Here is a 21625-nt window from a genome sequence, read left to right on the forward strand (position 1 = left end):
CCATCTAGTTTATTTACTCTAAACGTAACAGCCCACCTGATTTATGTACTGTATACGTGACAGTTCATCTGGTTTATGTATTGCACACGTAACAGCCCACATGGTTTATGTTCTGTACACACAACAGCCCATCTGGGTTATGTACTGTACACGTAACAGCCCACCTGGTTTATGTACTGTTCACGTGACAGCCCATCTGGTTTATGTATTGCACGCGTAACAGCCCACATGGTTAGTGTACTGTACACGCAACAGCCACCCTTTTTCATTCAAATGAAAATTTCAAATGTTTCATTCACAACCTTTCTGGTATACCCAGGTTTATATGAGATTAGGGTAACCAGACAAAGCCATTTTTGTACTATTGGATATAATAGATCGCTGTGTGTCTTGGCTATAGTCTTTTTTGTTTAGGGAGTCGACAGCAAGAACACATTGCCTCGGGTGACGTCAGAATTATTAAAAAAAAAACATTGGCACGCTGGATATTGAGGGGAGTTCAATATGTTTTGACGGGACCAGCGACCTAAACTACTATCGTCACTGTCATATTTGATATTGTTTACACGTTTTGGTATCATACAGCCTCGATAAATGGATTTTATTTGATCTCTTGTAGTATATGTGCTCACGACAGGAAAGATTTAGAGATGGATGTTAGGGAATTAAAGCGATGTAGTCTATTTGTAGAGACAATAGTGTAGACTGTGTTACAGCGATCAAACCGCTTGCTGGCCATTGTAAAACCAATTACTCTCCACGCCCAGCTTGCTTTTGAATAATTATGACGTCACCCGAAACAATGAGTTCTTCGTGTCGAAACTAAGCTTATGACTAAAGGCAATTTGGTAGAGAGTATGACTAATCTCACAGAAAACTGAATATATAGGCGACTCGCTAAAAGAAATAGGCTATAGGTCTCCTTCATTGTAAGACATATCTCATGCTTTTTAGCCACACTCATTTTCCTTCTTCTCACATTATCGGGGGTGGGGTGGATAAGCCATCTGCTTGACCTTCCGTAAAGACGCACTTGAAACTTTTATGGCAGAGTAAAGTTCACGATTTTGAGACTCCCGTGTCACGTGATCGGCACTGAGATCAATAAGGGCTCTGTCAGAAAAACTCTCCGCTCTTAACTTGCCGGTGTGGAAGGATACATTTCACTGCTGCCTTGGCCTATATTTAACGCTTTTCCGGATGTCGTTTATATGTATGTGTTTATGTATGCATGTTCACGGGGAAAGTGTTATTCGGTGTGACTTTACGTGGAAGGCGCCTGTACCGGTTGAATCAGAACGCTAGAGGTAAACAAAACTCTAGTCCGCTCCACCTATCTGCAATAATACACCTTGTCGGATGCCGCCAGTTTTATGATCGATTGGCAAAGAATATCAACAAAGAACTGTGCACTTGTAGGTCGGGAGCTAACCCTCGGGCTCTGCTGTATATACCACCCTGACCGCCTTCATCCGTAACCATGTACCCTCGTTTGGTGAACATTATCGGTAAGTCAAGCTTCATTTTTCATGAGTGTGTACAGAAGAGAAATAGGATTGACGGATATTGGAATATTAGCAATCCATCAAGGCGTCCACTTACAGTTCCTCGCTACAAGATGTTTTTATGTTTAGTAGAATTTAGAATTATCTGTCAAAATGCGTTTATTTCAGTTCAGAAGTTGAGCCCTGTAACGAAACATCAAAAGGAGTGTAATGAAAATTTAAAACAAATGCTTGATCAGCATAGGAAGAAACCTTCTAAGACGATCTACCACAGGCTGCATAACTAGGTATCAATCGTCATCCTTTTTGTTATTTGACTTTCCAGTCTAGAATGACATACTCGACCACAGAGTTGTTGATGATCATTGAGTCAATGAATTCATCAGTGTTTCAATCAGTTGATCAATTTATCGCTGAATTATTGAACTGATCCAGTTGTCAGTGAAGTAGGTCCTGGTATTTTCGGGGTCAGGAAAACTCACTGGCCTTAACAGCGGTGTGTCTTTTTTTAGACCAAGGCACGCGGGTTACGTCAACTTAACAGATCGCAATGTCAGCTCTGTATCTGGATGAATTGCTATCTAATCCGTTATGTACATAGCGAAACTTCTAGAAAAGCTTGATATAAGCTGATAAACACATTGTCGATACAAATGCTGAAAGGTACGGTTCGGAGAGCACTCTCTGAACTGTGACCCCAACTTGGTTTCAATAAAACAAACCGTCAAAAGCGAATCTGTTAATATACATGTAGGTGTCAAATATAACGAATAGTTTCACCACGTTGAGTTCGCAATTTGGTACATCAGGTGAATAAAGTAAAGGCTTTTTGTCCTCTCACGGCCAGGGCTTTTATTATTTTTTTGTTCTCTTTTTATACCGCACAGGAACATTAGATTCATACTTGACCACCAAACCATCAATAGCTTGATGGAATGGCGATGTTAGGTTTTTGTCAGGCGATATTTTCGGACTGCTTGACCTCAGTGTCACGGTGTTAATAAAACAGGAAAATGAAAACTAGAAAATGAAAATGTCGATAGCTTTTGTACCCTGCTGTTTGCTGTGACGTGTTTCCTGTGGGGTGACAGTGATAAGACAATTTCTTCACTGTCCCGCTGTGTCAGTATCAGCCAGCACTATATTATTGAAATGCTCATGTGAGTTTAACGAGGTTATAACGGAACTTGTTGGACACTAAATAATGAATGTTCTCTTCAAAGAGCAAGTGCTGTTTTGAACATCGTTAATCTGCAGGAGTTTAGCATACCATGTATGTAATAAATGATGGCATAAAAATAAATACCGGATTTAGAAGGCTTCAAAATGTATATGCGGAGGTCAGATTGTATGTTTGTAAATCAGTTATTGTTCTGCTTGTAAACAGTCATTTTCTTACTTACAATGTTTATACCGCAGATCATTTTTAGATGCCAAATTTTATGTGACAACATGGTACGTCGGTGGTCAGGTTTTTGGGTGTTAAGAGTTAAATGCAATTCCTGAATTACAGACAGTTCAATATTAGCTTCTTGAAAGTCTGGCTAAAACTTCCTTCAACAAAACTGGTGAAATTAACCCTGTTCAAAACATTGAATGATATGATACAAGACTTGTTGAAGAAATCTCATGGCTAATTAACACAAGATCGTCTAGGTTATATGCATTTCAGTTTATAATTAGCAAATTGTTATTTGTGAGTCAAATCAACCCTAAATGTGTAAATTTGAAATTTTGAATTTCATTTTTAAATTTGTGTCATAAATTTTGATATCAATTAGAAAATAACCGAAAATAAATATATACGTTTAGGCGGTTTTACAAGAACTGGGTTAAAGATGTGATTATGTGGTTTGGACGAGCAATATTTAAATGTAAAAATGAAAGCTGTAATTAGAAGTTTACATCCTGTTTACACCAAAGCTAGATGCCGGCTAAAGGATATGACCTATAGAGTGACGTAAATCAATGTGGTAATTAATATACCTTTAGGTTATGGCGGCGATATACCCACTGTCTTTGTAGACATGACAACGGACTTCTTACCGACAAAGGAGGAAACTGAGACTTGCTGTATGTGGTGTGTTCATACTGGGCTGATAAAGTGGCGTGAGAAACGTTCTACTAAATGAACTCGGTCGTTCATGTATCAAAGCCACGGCGAGAAGAGGATATGGGGTTGGTATATGGGGTTGGTATATGGGGTCGGTATACGGGGATGGTATATGTGGACGGTTTATGGGGTTGGTATATGGGGATGGTATATGGGGTTGGTATATGGGGATGGTATATGGGGTTGGTATATGGGGATGGTATATGGGGTCGGTATATGGGGATGGTATATCGGGTTGATATATAGGTTTGGTATATGAGGATGGTATATAGGCATGGTATATAGGGTTGGTTTATGGGGATGGTATATCGGGTTGGTATATGGGTTTGGTATATGGGGATGGTATATGGGGATGGTATATGAGTTGGTATATGGTATGGTATATGGGGATGGTATATGGGGTTGGTAAATGGGGATGGTATATGGGGATGTAGACTTTTATAATTATTAAGTTATGACACAGGTATGTTCAGCTTAATTTTTTATCACTGGAGAGACTTTCCAAAACTCACCTTTTTGGGTTCAAGCGAAAGGGTTCGTTTTGCAATTTAATGCCAAATGTAAGTAAAAAAAGGAATACACCTGCGTTTGTACTTTATTGGTAATTTTTGAAAGATTTTTGGGAAATTGAATTACTATATCCCCCTCCCCCCCAAAAAATAAAGAACATAACCACATTAAAATCGCGAAATATTTAAGAGACGAAGGTCGTTATCATTGTTCCTATCCGGTTACGAACATGTCAGTGAATCTCCGCGCTTTGAATAAGATAACCACACAGATGGCCATACCCTCCCGATGACTATAGCTCTAAATAGATATACTGTTCCCAGTACTGAGGTTCATGTGCTCTCTTGGGTAGAATTCTCTTCAAAATCTGCCTGTGTGTCTGGAATTCAGCCAGTGGAGCGGTGGAGTGGTTTACTCCCTGGCTATTATATCAAAGAGGGCATTCAAATCGTATAGAATATGGGATCTGTGAATCCTAGTGTTCGCTACGTAGGTGTATTTGAAGTTACATGTGAGTACGTGTAAATGTGCGTGCAAGCCAACAAGCACATGTACATGTCGCCCAACAGAGTACACGTACATGGGTATGCCAATACGTACATATCAACACATACATGTACCTTTATGAACCAACACAAATTCAACAAGGTAAGTGTGAATATGTCTTTTCGTTCCTGTATATCCTATATAATTACACGTGATCGCCTAACTTTATAATTGTGTACATGAAGTCGAAACGGATCATTTGTTTATCAACCGGAAAAGCGAAAAAAAAAAACCTCTACTTTTCCCAAGAGACAAGTATCGTTTCTTTGCTATTTGTTAATAGCAATGTCGCCGTGTGACGATTAATAAAAACAACACTGGTTTTGGTAACCAAAAGCCCCATGTATCGCATGGGTTATACAGATATACGGTCGTGCCGGCTCATGGCCGATTCATGTAACTCTACAGGATGCATATGGCTGCTCCCATGTCCACATAATCCCCTGCTGTTTGATTTTGGTTTTTTCATTTGGCGTACATTTCAGAAGAATCATTAGTATTTCTTAAAAAATGAATACTTTCTTCACATTGCACAGTATCACATGAGTACAGTTTCATCTACATACAATGCAGGTTTGCTTCCCTTGTCTTTTGGGAAGTTTAAGAGAAAGCTGGTCGCAAAGCCTGATTTCGGTGTGACGTATCGACATAGCAGAGAGCTTCATTCCAAATGGTTGTAATTTATTTATTTATTTATTTTATTTGATTGGTGTTTTACGCCGTACTCAAGAATATTTCACTTTTACGATGGCGACCAGCATTATGGTGGGTGGAAAGCGGGCACAGCCCGGGGGAAACCCATGACCATCCGCAGGTTCCTGACAGACCTTCCCACGTACGACTGGAGAGGAAGCCACAAATGGTTGTAATGACATAAGTTGATGTTGCCTCCTCACTAGATTTGGTGGCGAAGGAACACTGACTGGGTAGCACTGCCACACACGCATTTTAGGATATTGCCTCCTCACTAGATTTGGTGGCGAAGGAACACTGATTGGGTAGCACTGCCACACACACATTTTAGGATGTTGCCTCCTCATTGAGGAGCGAAGGATAAACTATAAATGTCTGCACTTTTAGTTTGCACCGCGTTAAAATATATCAGAATTTTATCTGTTTTCGATAGAACTGAAAACGTTTCTGCCAGTGTTACATCCCACTCCCCTGGAGGTTATCAAGGTAACAAAATGCTATGACTTGATTTCCATCAACCACAGTTAAAAAAGTGCTGATCATGCTAGGTTGAATTTTTGATATGTTGTTGGGAAATGTAAAGGTTGTATGTGGTGGTATGGCATTGTAGTTAGAGCATATATATATTTTTGAGGTTGAAGTTGACAAAGGACCTAGTACGGTAGGTCGATAAACGGCCCCAGAGAGGTACGATAAGAAAGTGCAAATTTCAAAATCCCAGCACAATTCTGTAAATTTCAAAATCAAGAGTATAAAACTTAGCCAAATCACCGAGGAATATTGTATGGCCATAAAAGAGATGGTTGCTTAGTAATAGCCGGCGAAAATGCACTTTCGATTAAAAACGCCAATTTTTGGCTCAAACGAGGCATTGTGCCTTTAATTTACAGTATGAAGATCAATGTTAACCAGAAAAATATTTTTACTGAAACTTTTGTGTCTGTATATCTACGTGCTGTCAAAGTTTAGTGTTGGTTAACGTTTGTCATTAATTTTATCATATTTTGACAAGTTTAAAATCCGTATTTCTGCCATAGTTTGTCAAGCATCCTTCATAGTAGAGTGAACTAACAAAGTCATGATGGAGAACAGGTTTTACCTCGAGCAAGTGTTTCAGTCTTTGTGGTTCTTTTTATTTGCTATGGCAACATAATTTTTATGTAAGTAAAGATATAGGCTATCTTCCATTAAATAAGTGTTATCATGGTTTAAGGTAAAAGACTGAGTTGACATTTGTTATATATGTATTTAATAGACTGGTGCATAACTGCGTGCTCATGAACTTTTCAGTAAGTTACACTTGTGCTGGAGTGATTTTCCCCCACTCTGCAGTGTCTAATGAAAAGAACAAAAGAGATGTTTCAGTGTGACTGGAGCAGGCTACCTTTTTACGATTTTATGACCAGTAAATTGCTTCAGTGTATGTTTGAGCTTTATAAGTCGCATGTTTGTTATAAAACTCGAAAAGAGTAAAACAGAACTGAAAAAGTAGCCTTACGAGTGTGTCAGAAACTGTCACTGACAGCTATGGACAGTTTCGCTTGTTTAGGTGCACAGTGTCCTGAACTGAGGTCGATTCACCGCCTGGTCATACCAGGCCCTTTACTACATACATAGTAAAGAAAATCAATGCGCTCATGTTGGTGGTAGATTTCTTTTGGCTTTTAGGCCACGAATATATAAGAAAATTGTTATTGTAGCATGTGGTGGAAAGACATCAACGAAAAAGAAAGTACATTGTCCATTAGATTACATGAAAAAAAAAACTGATAATTTTTCGTCTCGTCTGCTTTCGGATCTGACCAATCAATGGCTAGATTTTGCGATCCAGATTTGAAATAACTGGGCGTATGACACACCTCTTTACGGGAACTCCTCGTAATGGAGAAACAAGATGCCCATGCATCTTGGCAGAATCGCCACCTCTATAGGCAATACGGTCAGTCCTATTTTAGGATTCATATCATCTGATCGATAGTGAGGTCATATTCAATAACAATCAGACTGAGTGGTCGTTTGTCTTCTGTTTGTAGACTATTCAAACATCAAGGACGTCCTTCTCTATATTCCTGTGCAATCATATCACTAGAGTGGCGCTCAGACCACTACGGCCTTATAGAATTAGCTTTCATGCAGAGCCTGTAAAGAGTTTCTCTGATGTTTATATAACCAGTTTATCTCATGTTAGGTCATTCTACCAGACAGCATGGATACTTAGGTAGGCTTTGTTCAAATTAACCCGAACTCTGCATATATATTTGAAAAAATATAATACCTTGGAATGCTCATTCTATCCATTCTTAATAAACTATGTACCGAAGCATGTGTACCGTTATCCAGCCACGTGCTATATGTTTACTGCACATTCTTAGCGGATGTCATAATGTTATATCACGAGGAAAGTCATGCAGGTGGTTGGTGTAATGGGTAGTGTAGAGTAAGTTATTGACTTAATCAGATGTCGATATATATAAAAAGTTCATAATCGTCTAAATTCTGTGGGGTGTTATCATATGTTCATTCAAAATCCTATAAACCTGTATCATTCCATTCGATACATCCATCTATCATAAGCGCAAAAAATGCACCACAGCTTTGTATAAATTTTTATATATTCAGCTAAAATTCGAAGTATTTTTTCGTTTGCTCTGCTGTATACTAGGTTACATATTCTTTTTTATTTGAACAGTTCCGTAAGCAATGTAATAAATTACATAAGCATGTGTCATAATTAATAAATATAACTGGTATATCCGGTTATGATATGTCTTAGGGCCCAAAATCCGGCTTCCCGTCATTGTACATGACGCGTAAAACCTAATTGCCTATAGCGTTCTGCTTTTCAGTGAATGGTAGGAATAGAATTATGACAATCTGGCTATTATGACGCCAGGGAACAGTTGGATGGGTGTATTGTATTGGCTACAGGCGTGTTTAATAGCTACAGGTTTGTGTCCATACTACATAGTACTTGTGAGTTTTTTCTCGGACGCTGTGATTTCCGGGAAAGCTGGGAAATCTTGTCTGTTCATGGTGGCTTTATACAAAAATATTGTTTCAAGTCTTGAAATAGATTAGTGCTCATTATATCGTCCAGTGAACCAAAAGGCGGCTAGACGCACCGTCCCACGTGACGCAGACTTGGGTTTTGTGCTCAACCGAGTTGTGATACGGGTTTCTTGTTATTTAAGGAAAACGGATGTCCTGTATGATGTGTTGTACATATTAATACTCTTTAATAACGCAGGGGGTATTCTATTGTTTTAAAGATCAGGCACTTATCGACTTTGTTCCATCTGAGCGACGTCTGCCATCGATGTATTATGTCTGATGGTATCGAGCCCGTAATCTGCGTATCACTGGTTGTGATCGTCTCACAACAAATTGTGGGAAGCCAGTGTTCAGCATTCCAACAGCACGTAAACTTGCGCCATAACATGAAAACAGTAAGTTTTTATGCAAAATGTCACCAATTATATTCACGTGCACGTCACGCAAAAAGCCGCGTGACGTTGTGTTTTGACACAACGCAACACAGCATAACTATATCCCGTTATTACCTGTTTATTCACAATTATACAAGAGTATTTTGGAGAAATATTCACACGATCGTGAATGTCTCCTTCATCTTTTGAATTGCATATATTACGACAACCAGCAACACCATAGGAAACAATGTTTTTTACTCTCTGTAACACTTTTCACTTCTTTGAGACATATTCATATTGATAATAAAACCACAGTTTGATCGGCGAGGAAAGAATACTCTCACATCGGCGAGTGGGATCCGGTGTTAACATGGCGAAGATGTAATTGTCACCCAGCTCCAACAAACGCCGCACACAATCAATCGCCACTCGGGGTACATGCTCCAGCCGTTACTAACAACAACAACATCAGTCTTTATGACACTTGTTACAAGTTTCAGTTATCGTAAAAGCCATTCTCACCCCATATAACTCTGCTTATACTGTTTTCGGAATTACACTTTGGGAAAAGCGCAGGTGTAGACACATCCTGAGGGAGTTATAAATTTACATTGACTACGATAACTTTGTAAATAGAGGCCACATCAACTTGCCAGTATAGATGAGTGTTTACTTACGGTGTACTGTGCGGGTTACACACACGTCGTTCACCGGCACAGCTACACTCCAAAGCTGGCCGGGCGAGATCATTCACTAGTTTATCAATACGCAAAACGTTAGATACGCAAGACAGTGTATTTGGTTTCCACCCTAAATAACGAATTCAGTGTAATGTCAGATTTCCCTATTGTTTAAAAGAACTGACATTCCTATATCATTTGTAATCTTTATTTATGAAAGACACATTCTCTGGTGACTCGACATGGTGCCAAGTGTCTGGTGCGAAGTAGTAAAGCTTCTTGTCTTATGATCTTGATACGGTGTTACAGTCAGGTGTTAGTGTTAACACGGTGTGAAGTAATGAGGCATCATGGCTTGTGACCTCGACACAGCGCTACAGTCAGGTGTTAGTGTCAGCATGATGTGAGGTAGTGAGTCATCATAACTTGTGATCTCGACGTGGCGCTTATCAGACTGTACATGCCGCCTCCTTTCACTTCATGTTGACCTCTGAGTAGATCATTCTGGAAACTCCAACAAAATATACAAGACGATTATTTTTCAGCTTTATTCAAACCATTTTCAAGAATGAAATGAATGGATTTTGTATCTTTTGTTGGAGTTACCTGTACTTTATGAAGCTTATCTATAGAAATGAAATTATTACAAGTAGGCCTATATTTACAGTACCAGTACTAAAATATAGCGATAGGCTCTGAAGGGATACGTAAACAAGTTTAAATCGCACTTCAGACACATCGTTTTCCGCTCTAACGCTGCAGTGCTTATCGAGAATGCTTAAAACATAGCTTTTGGCCACTTTGTTAAATGCAGAACGGAGTTCTGTGGTATTTGGAAACTAACAGGATTTTTCAAAATGGCAGCTTATTCTGCACGCGATTTATCTCTCGTCAGCAGGCGACCGATCAAATCCCATCTGGTTACGAATGAGGTTAGGAAGAGAGGTGAAGGTATGAGCTGAGATTAGGAATACAAACACAGCGACAGTGCCAGGCGGGTTACACCAGCGTGTTCACCAGGTAAACCACAAGTGGCTGGGTTACAGAACATTGTGACGCAACCATATGCACGTAAATCTACCATAACGTGCTGAAGACTGTGTTGTTATAGCGGTGTCCAGTACAGATTGATCGTCTGGAATGTGCTACGTCACTTCTTCCGGTACAGCGTCCGGTAGGTAGAATTACACACACTGGACAAGGGTTGGGCTGTTTTCCTTGCTCTTTAACACAGGGCAGTTTTGTGATTGTCACGTTACGTTGTTCGTATTCACCGGAAGTTACTTCCGGGATACAAATCATTTCGGTCCATATGCGCCTTATGAAATATTAACCAGGGTTATTAACTCGCACATCGGGATATAAGCAGGGAAACTCGCCTCTCATTTGATAGATTAGACAGTCTTAAGGTTGTTTTGTGCATGACTTGTGTACTTTTTCGTCTTGCTGGCTGTCGTGCTTTTGTGGACTTGTGTACTTTTTCGTCTTGCTGGCGGTCGTGTTTGCTGTAGTAAACCTGGTTGATTTGCGATAATGTTATAAGCCAATTACGAAGCAGATGGTCACACCTTACGGTAAGTGTTTCTCACAGGTGAGGTATCAGTGGTAATTGATTCTCTGGCGTCCATGCTATATGGCAGCATGGAATCAGTTCATATACTGTTTTTAGCTTAAACTACGTCAATTTGAGATACGTAGCACATGGGCTAGACTCCTAGGGCTATTTATGTTAACTTGATGAAGGATAAGTTAATCAAGTGACTTCAATATATGTAGTGCACTGCTGTACAAGTATATGTATACATACGCACAGCCTGATGGACACCGAAAGGCTGCATAAACGTCGACGTTGGCCCCTGCGAATAGTTAGAGCGAAGGAACCTACAAATTTCCTGCCCAAGGCCGGGATTGAACACTAATCTCGTGTGTCTCAAGCTCCTTACTCACTGAGCTACATCTGGCTACTGATATTCACAAAAAACGAGAAAAAAAAACCATGTGTTTCTAAGAAAACAGTTAACATGTTGCAAAACCAAGAGACGGTTAGGTGCTATGACATTATGCGCATGACATGATTAACGCCTTGCGCGTTGTCAGGGTTCTCAACGCCTTCCGTATTGTTAGGGTTCTCAACGCCTTCCGTTTTGCCCAGGTTCTCCACACCTTCCGTGTTGTCAGGGTTCTCGACACCTTCCGTGTTGTCAGGCTTCTCGACACCTTCCGTGTTGTCAGGGTTCTCAACGCCATCCGAAATGTCAGGGTTCTCAACGCCTTCCGTGTTGTCAGGCTTCTCGACACCTTCCGTGTTGTCAGGCTTCTCGACACCTTCCGTGTTGTCAGGGTTCTCGACACGCCTTCCGTGTTGTCAGGGTTCTCGACACCTTCCGTGTTGTCATGGTTATCAACGCCTTCCGCATTGTCAGGGTTCTCGATACCCTCCCGTGTTGTCAGGGTTCTCGACACCTTCCGTGTTTTCAGGGTTATCAACGCCTTCCGCGTTGTCACGGTTCGCACTCGTTAAACTAAACTTCTCCGCTTTAGAATTACATGGTTCCGGGGACGTAAGGTGGGTCTTCCTCCAGCCATGGGTTTTATCCTTACTGGCTATGTAATAATTTCTCTTACAAGGGATTCTATCGGGGATTTTCGGTGCTAAGTCGTACCCATTTTTATACCCGTTTTTCAGTGTGTATTGGCTATACGGAACATATGTGCTTTTAATATCGACCAAAAAAATTACTGAATACGTCCATGCGCGCGATGCACAGAATCCTGAGCACGGTGGTGTTTGTTACGTTCGGAATACTGTGTAAATTAAACCGATAGTATACTTTTACAATTGACTGATACCACATACTGGGCAAAAAGAGTTACTATGTATGTTCAGCGGGGAGACTACACCCTGCGCATATGGAGGGCGGGCCGTGGTGTAATGGTCAGAGGAGCTTGCCTTTCAATTGCTAGGCCACGCAAGAGGCCACGGCTTCTATCCATATGCTGTGCAGATCTGTAGGTCACGTGTGGGAAAGTCCGTGAGTAACTTGCTTAAGGTCGGGCGTTCCAAATAATGTTACTAAATGAGATCAGCATTGAATGGGCCTATAGTATAATGCTTGGCAGGCTGACCATGTTTAATTGGATATAGTAATAACCAGAAGATATGAAGTGGAAAGATGAATAATTTTGGTATTTTTTCCAAACTAGTGACCTCATTAAATGACAAAGAAACAATAGCCATGACCGTAAATATAAGACTGCGTACGTTATTGTTGAAACAAAACATAATTTTCCAAGGCAGCCTGGACAATCGATTTATAATGAGCGTGTTTTATGTTCTACCGTAGTCATCGCTGTTAACGTGCTATATAGCAATGTTCCTAGAAGTTACGGTTAATGAGCCGTTTGGTTTGAGAATGTTGCACTGTTATTATATAGCGTGGACCATTGGCTGTAGACGATGTATAAGCTCGCGTATTATAGCAGTAAGCTCTTAACGGCCTGCTGAACATTGTTGACTTCAGTTATGTTAACGGGTAAGCCGATGTGATATTAATCTGTCCACCGCTTGGACAATTCTGTAATGTCCCTAAACGGTCCACCCAGAGATAGCCAGTGACGTAGACGGTGGAGGTACAACCCATGGGGAGACGTTTAGCCTGTGTGGCGAACTTAACATGAACGAAAACAAAGGTTAAGGTTTAAATAATGAATGACCCGGCACATCTGCACGTATTTTCCCGATCTTATCAGGAAGAAATGGTAATTGTTATATTCCTGGATCAGCGGTTCAATCTCTGACCATCAGAGCTCTCAGTAGCTATTCTAAAACTGACCATTTGTTATCTGTGACCCAGCAACGGCACTGCGGGCTGTGAACTGCAATGTGGACTATTCTACAAGGGTTACCGCATGTCAAACGCCACAGTCCCAGTCACTGGCTAAACAACAAGCGCCATTGCGTTTCAAGGTTTGTTACTTGTTCACAATGCTCTCACTCAATCCCTGGAAAAGAACAAAACAGAAAAGGTAAGTTTTGGCGTTATGTTTGCTGTGTTATTCTAAACTCTGATTTCTCTGTATTTATTTATTTATTTGATTGGTGTTTCCTTCCACCATAATGCTGGCCGCCTTTGTATAAGTGAAACATTCTTGAGTACGGCGTAAAACACTAATCAATTAAATAAATGAATAAATAAATAAATAAATAAATAAATAAATAAATAATTTATTTATTTATTTATTTATTTATTTATTTAATAAATAAATAAATTAATAAATAAATAAATAAATGAAGTTCTATTTTTTAGTTTTCACCTGACTTATAGAGCGGACATGACTTCCGCTCTATCAGTTAAAATCTAATTTGATCACACATTGCATTTTTTTTTTCTAAATATTTTCCATGGAAGGCTTGTTATAAGTACTAAATTTGAAGTAAATCGGACATGAAGTAAACTCTCCGGGACTACCACATACCTACGCTTTACGCAATTTGGCTTATCCCTTAAAGCTGTAGGAGTTTTTTTAAATATTTGAGATATGTAAAAATGGCGATTTTTGTACCATGTTCCCTTTGCTGACGTCACTTCCGATGGGGTAAAATTTGTCCGCTTGCCCTGGGGTGATGTTAGGCCTTAAAATTGTGTCTCAAACTTCATTGGTTATGGAGATATTGCCCACTTCCGGCTTTGAGGATGTCACTTCCGCTTTTGCCAAAAATTGCGTCCAAAACTGCATCAAACAAGGCTATTTGTAGTAGATAATCTTTAGAAGTAAAGAAATTATTAGCAAGTGATTTGGTCACATGTCATTTTCACCTAATAGCGAGCAACGGACAACGGACAAAGCCCTCTTTATCAAGCTCAACGTGACTAGGTTTGTGCAAATGCAGTTTAAATATCAGCTCAATCGCATCAACCGTTCTGGAGAAGATTTATTTTTGGTTTTGAATGAAATCCAATATTGTCGTCAAGTCACGCGATCAAATGTTTCCAAATGCTAAATAACACAACTTCAGGTCATTCCCTAAAACATAATGAAGTTTTAGGATTGTGTCATTTGTCGTTTTCTCATAAACTGTATCACAAACTTGCAGATAAAAAATAATCCTAACTATCTCTATAGGGTTTCAATCCTCGAAAATATTCAGTTTGTCGACATTATCTCCAAATTACAGTATTAACATCAATATTCCCTATATTCCGTTATGTTATTTTTGGAGAGTTTACGGTGTGAAAATTAACATGTATATTTCTCTAAGTAATATGCGACTCGTATCATTTTAGTGCTGCTAAAATATACCTTGCAATGCTGTGCGTGATGACACATATGATGATTTAAATACATAGTGACTGTCCCGCTGTCGTTATCAGATTCATCCACTTGTTGCCTAGAACATGTCCTTAAAACGAAAATAAATCTGTCGTGCACTAACAAGGTAAGAAACGTAGAATTTAACTTCCTTTAGCCCATACAGACGGGTTGCTGGGAGTAACATTGCTCGAAGTTATTCCGTACCTGAAGGAAAAACTGCCTCAATTACATCGCGTGGTGTCATGGTTGAGTTTCCCGTTATGTTCACATAGGCCTGTATATTCTTAAGCCATACTCATTCATTCATTCATTCATTCATATGCACGTGTCACCGTGCAACTGAGAGGCATTTTCAGAGTGAATTCAGAGCCAATACCCCAAGGATATCTCAGTCAGTGAAACAGCGGCAAGTTGAACAAAGGAGGTAACCAGTACTGGCCATTATGTTGGTAGATTAGGGGAGGTGAAAAAGGTACAGTTACTGGACTACAGCATATACATGCTGTCCCAAATGTAGTCTTGTACATTTAGTAGTACTATTGTAAAACAGTTTTATCGTAAATAATAATTACATCACCATGCAAAAGTCACATTTAACATTTAGAACTTTTAAATATTAATTAAATATTATATATATATATATATATATATATATATATATATATATATATATATATAGTAGTTTTATCATTCTGATGGAATAAACTCAAGAGTCCACTACTTTCATGAATAATCATGCAAATAATTTCAGTACTGTCACGACTGATCAGAAATCATAAAGCGGGCACTGTTGTGTCATGAGCTAGAAGATTTACCAGCCTTCTGCAGAGGCCGACCGGCCTGGATAGCACAGTTGGTACAGCGTCCGCTTCGGGACCGGTAGATCCAGGATCAATCCTTGATCGAGGCACACCTAAGACTTTAAAAGAGGAAGTTGTAACTTCCTCCCTTGGCGTTCAGCATGAAGGGGATAGTGCAACGACTGGTTGACCCGTATCAGTATAATGGCTCGGGCGGGGGCGGCTTACTTGCCTTCGGTAAGTCGTCTCAGTGAAGCAGCACTAAATAAAAGAGCGGTGGAAATCCGTCCTGCAACAAGGAGGCACATTACACGTACATGCACCCTAATGATTCCTTCGTCGTCATATGACTGAAAAATTGTTGAGTACGACGTTAAAGCCCAAGCACTCACTCACTCTGCAGAGGCCACTGAACCGCATTCCAAGGATGTGAAGATACCAGTTCTATGAGACGCTATGAAGGCTTATGCTCGTGACTGAGTGGTTAACGTTCCAAGTCCCGACATTTGTTCCTATCCATCCCAATTTTCATAGTTGCCAGGGTCTTGGAGGCAACAACTGCAGACGCATTTTTGTGTGGTGTTACATAAAGCTTGCTAGAGACTATCTTTTTCCCCAGCAATACGATATATGTCACATGTAGGAAATTTGTCAGTTACTGCCCAATGGTGTTTTTTTTACTCAGGACACTCATAACCCGTTTTGAAGGAAAACATTTTGAGAATAGCACTCAACAACAACAAGGTAGATAAATAAATAGATCTTCATGTACGTGCTAAACTATAATAAGTTTTACACTGTCGGGGATCGGATTAAGGCGGAGTGGTTGAGACGCTTGTCTCTCAGCCGCTAACTATAGGCTAAGTACGGTGTGGGTTCAGTCCCGGCCTTGAGCACGGAATTTGTGGATTCCCCCTGCTCGCAAAGTGCTTGCATTTAGGCTTGATGTCAATAAGCTGTTGACAACACTCGCGTCTTTCGTTTAAGACTGCTTGTCTTCCGCCAAAATTGTATGCATATCTGTACGTCGCCAACAGGGTGAGTTTGTCTGTAATTTATCAAAGGCGAGTGGTTCATCCCCGACACTTCGGTTTCCTCTTCCCATAATGGAAACCATCGCCTAAGGAAATGGTGTTGAACAGCAATGAATTTAAATAAAAGAAGTACAATGGCGGCGATGACCTGAAATGGACGTGATGTAGTCGGCCTAATCAAAACGTAGTGATACAGAGGACTCAGGTTGGAACATGAGGTCAGAGAGAGTCAAATTAGATAAATAAATGTCTCGTTCAAACGGTTTTGATGCTCTGTGTGCTGACTGTTGTTTGTATATTTATCCCCCAGATCATGACGGAGGGAATCTTATAAGGAACAGAAGTCCTCCATCATGGACATACCTGCTATTAACCTGACACTGAACAGCGGCATTAACCTCACCGCCATGTTGGACTCAGTGGAACTGGACTCAGTGTGCGGAGAGACGGACACCTCAGGGGGAGGCAACTCCAGCCTATGTAACAACAGGGCCCCTGGAGTCAGCATGGCCTCTCCTATTTGCATGTTCGTCACAGGCGTTCTGGGAAACATCCTTGCTCTCGCGGTGCTTCACACCACCGGGCGGGAACTGCGCAAGACACCCTACTTCATCCTTCTCCTTGGTCTGGCCTGGTCTGATCTGTTCAGTCAGCTCATGACATCTCCAGTTATCATATCGGTCTACGCCAACAACTTGCAATGGCACGGAGGAAAACCGCTGTGCATCTACACCGCTTCGTCATGATTGGTTTCGGGATCATCCTGCCCGTGTTGGTTTGTTGCCTGTCTATTGAACGACTGTTGGCCTTGAGATTTACCTACCTCTACTCTCGGATAGTGACGCTCGGCCGTGCAAAGCTACTCTTCGTACTCTGTTGGATCTTCGTCATTATATTCTGCACGGGTCCCCTCATTGGTTTCGGTCGTTACGCCCGGCAATTTCCAGGAACCTGGTGCTTTTTGAACTTCCACAATGAATCTAGCTCCGATACGGCGTACGCCTTTACATTCGCGCTGCTAAATGTGACAGTGATAGCGATAATTGTCTGCTGTAATTTCACGGTTGTCATAACTTTGCTGAAGATGAGGAAGAGCAGACGACAGAATGGTTCTCCGTCCGCTGTCAGGAGGAGATATATTCAGCCAAAGAAGAGCTACTTCAGATGGAGATGGAAACCCAAATGGTGTGGTTTCTCTGTGCAGTAACTGTAGTATTCGTTGCTTGTTGGCTGCCTTTAAACGTAAGTATACCACTAATATCAGGGGGCCTCCGTGGCCGAGGTGGTGAGCACGACAGGAGTCTTTTCACGTGGGGAGGTCTGTCGCGTGTTTCCCCTGGCTCTGCCCGGTTTCCTCCCACCATAATGCTGGCCGCCGTCTTATCAATGAAATATTCTTGAGTGCGGCGTAAAACACCAGCCACATAAATATATGAATCAATAAATCAGTCATATCAGTGCCACTATCTCTAGCATATTCCCTGCGGTGCGATGAATATACTGTTGAGATCTACATGTACTTTGTATCATTCAGACAGAGATGTGCTCTATGTACTTGAATGTGTTTAGCCACATGTAATGTTATTTATTTATTTATTTATTTGATTTGTGTTTTACGCCGTACTCAAGAATATTTCACTTATACGACGGCGGCCAGCATTATTGTGGGGGGAAACCGGGCACAGCCCGGGGGAAACCGACAACCATTCGCAGGTTGCTGGCAGACCTTCCCCACGTACGGCCCGAGAGGAAGCCAGCATGAGCTGGACTTGAACTCACAGCGACCGCATTGGTGAGAGGCTCCTGGGTCATTGCACTACGCTAGCGCGCTAACCAACTGAGCCACGGAGGCCCCCCACATGTAATGTAACGGTACACATTGTTGGATATACAGCTGTGTGTGATGTATCATCCTCACAATGTTGTAACACTGATGTGCATGCTGTTGATGATTTAGTCTTCCATCTTAATATTCAGTCCTTTTGACTTCGGTACATACACAAAAGTATCGAATTTCGTTTTGGATGTAGCGTCGTTTTCAGTATTGTTTTGTTTACATATCATGACCATGTCTTTCTGTAGCAAGCCAGTCCCGACGTCGACGTATTATAGTATTTATAGTACTCCCAGGTCTCAGGTGACATTTGGCCAACCACTACCTGCCCCGCCCCTTCCCTTGTTTACTAGCAAAATTTGCCCAGTTATTTAGTGTGTATTTTGTGTTTAGAACCATGCGAAATTAGGTCAGCACGCTGAACTCAGTTTTCATGTTGTACGACTATGGGTGCAAGTCATAATTCCTCAAGTATCAACTTTGTTGATCACACAGTTAACAATTTTTATCCTGACCCATTACACGTACACATCATAACCCCCTTAGTTACCAACACTACTGATTACACATTCTGAATTCAGTTTTCATCTTGTCTCATTACACGTACACATCATAACCCCCCTTAGTTACCACACTACTGATTACACATTCTGAATTCAGTTTTCATCTTGTCTCATTACACGTACACATCATAACCCCCTTAGTTACCAACATTACTGATTACACACACTGAACTCGGTTTTCATCTTGTCTCATGACACGTACACATCCCGATTCTTTTAGTTACCAACATTACTGATTACCCACACTGAACTCAAGTTTTTCATCTTGTCTCATTAAAACGTACACATTATGATTCTCCTAATTACCAACATTAGTGATTACCCACACTGAACTCAGTTTTCACTTTGTCTCATGGACACGCATACATGTACATCATGATCCCCTTAGTTACCAACATTACTGATTACCCACACTGAACTCAAGTTTTTCATCTTGTCTCATTAAAACGTACACATTATGATTCTCCTAATTACCAACATTAGTGATTACACCCACTGGACTCAGTTTTCACTTTGTCTCATTACACGTACACATCGTGATCTCCTTAATTACAAACATTATTGATTACACACATTGAACTAAGTTTTCACTTTGTCTTATTACACGTATACATCACCCATGCCCTTAATTACCAACATTAGTGATTACCTACACTAAAGTCAGCTTTCACTTTGTCTCATTACACATACACATCATGATCCCCTTAATGACCAACATTAGTTATTACACACACTGAACTCATTTTTGACTTTGTCTCATGACAAGTACACATTTTAATCCCCTTAATTAACAACATTAGTGATTACATACACTAAACTCAGTTTTCACTTTGTCTCAGTACGCATACATATCATGATCCCCTAATGACCAACATAAGTAATTACACACACTGAACTCAGTTTTCACTTTGTCTGCTTACACATACACATCATGATCCCCTTAATTACCAACATTACTGATTACCCACACTGAACTCAGTTTCACTTTGTACCCGTACACATACACATCATAATCCTCTTAGTTACCAACATTACTGATTACACAGACTAAACTCAATTTTCACTTTGTCTACGTACACGTACACATCATAATCCTCTTAGTTACTGATTACACACATTAAACCCCGTTTTCACTTTGTCTCATTACACGTACACATCATAATCCCCTTAGTTACCAACATTACTGATTACACAGGCTAAACTCAGTTTTCACCTTGTCTCATTACACGTACCCATCACAATACCTTTAGTTACCAACATTACTGATTACACACACTGAACTCAGTTTTCCCTTTGTCTCATGACACGTACAAATCATAATCCCCTTAGTTACCAACATTACTGAATACACACACTGAACTCAGTTTTCGTCTTGTCTCGTTTCACGTACACATTGTGATCGCCTTAGTTACCAACATTACCGATTACCCACTCAGTTTTCACACTTTGTCTACTTACAGCTACACATCATAATCCTCCTAGTTACCAACATTAGTGATTACACAGACTAAACTCAGTTTTCACTTTGTCTCATTACACGTTCACATCACGATCTCCTTAATTACCAACATTAGTAATTACACAGACTGAACTTAGTTTTCACTTTGTCTCATTACACGTATACATCACGATCTCCTTAATTACCAACATTACTGATTACATACACTAAACTCAGTTTTCACTTGTCTACTTACACCTACACATCATAATCCCCTTAGTTTACCAACATTAGTGATTACACAGACTAAACTCAGTTTCACTTTGTCTCATTACACGTATACATCACGATCTCCTTAATTACCAGCATTACTGATTACATACACTAAACTCAGTTTTCACTTTGTCTACTTACACGTACACATCATAATCCCCTTAGTTACCAGCATTACTGATTACACACACTAAACTCAGTTTTCGTCTTGTCTCATTACAGGTTCACATCGTGCTCACCTTAAGCACCGACAGTATTGATTACAGTGGTGATCTCAAAGCCATTCGGCTAGCTAGTATTAACCAAATACTTGACCCTTGGCTCTACATACTCCTTACGCAAGTCAGTACTTTTGAAAATCCGGGGATGCTTGAAACGTTTTCTTCTCTGTGGTGGTAAAGGACGCGGACATCCTGATGGAAGAGCAGTGGATGCTGGCATTGCCAGCCAGCATGACAATGACCTGACGTCTGGAAATGAACTGAGCGTCCATCTGGTAGATACTAACTCGAACTTTACTGCACATGTGAAAGGAATACAGACAGTGGCTTTCAACTCACTCCTCTGAAAGAATCCGAAAGCAGTGATTCAGATGTTTTCCTAGACTCAAACTCTGCCCGGTGTTTCCCCGTGGTCTATGACACAGGCAAGGGAAGTACAAATTCGGGGTATTCTTCCGTCCGTCGCCATCGTGTGTCAACGGACGATACCTATCCACGTAAAACGCTGCATAGGCTGTTTAGCTTACCTGTTGATATTCGGACGTAGCCCGTATATACCATGTAAGCTGCTGATATGTAGCAATTGTAGTGGTGGCATAAAACGGCAAGCTCTAAAACCACTGAAAGCTATACAGGAAATGTGTATCATTGTATTTTATCTAACTAAGATTTGG

At 40.5% G+C, this 21625-nt stretch overlaps 1 protein-coding gene across 1 annotated transcript; it reads left to right on the forward strand.

The window, feature by feature from the left end:
* The first annotated feature begins 1268 nt into the window (after positions 1 to 1268).
* LOC135469873 (prostaglandin E2 receptor EP4 subtype-like) lies at positions 1269 to 21298 on the forward strand. The gene is given in 6 exon segments (XM_064748502.1): positions 1269 to 1508; positions 16933 to 17345; positions 17348 to 17776; positions 17779 to 17864; positions 20953 to 21063; positions 21065 to 21298. Coding segments are annotated over 5 exon segments (1230 nt in total). The 5' UTR covers positions 1269 to 1508; positions 16933 to 16975.
* The last annotated feature ends 327 nt before the right edge of the window (positions 21299 to 21625 follow it).

Source organism: Liolophura sinensis, chromosome 7 (assembly GCF_032854445.1).
Source record: "Liolophura sinensis isolate JHLJ2023 chromosome 7, CUHK_Ljap_v2, whole genome shotgun sequence".
NCBI classification, from domain to species: domain Eukaryota; kingdom Metazoa; phylum Mollusca; class Polyplacophora; order Chitonida; family Chitonidae; genus Liolophura; species Liolophura sinensis.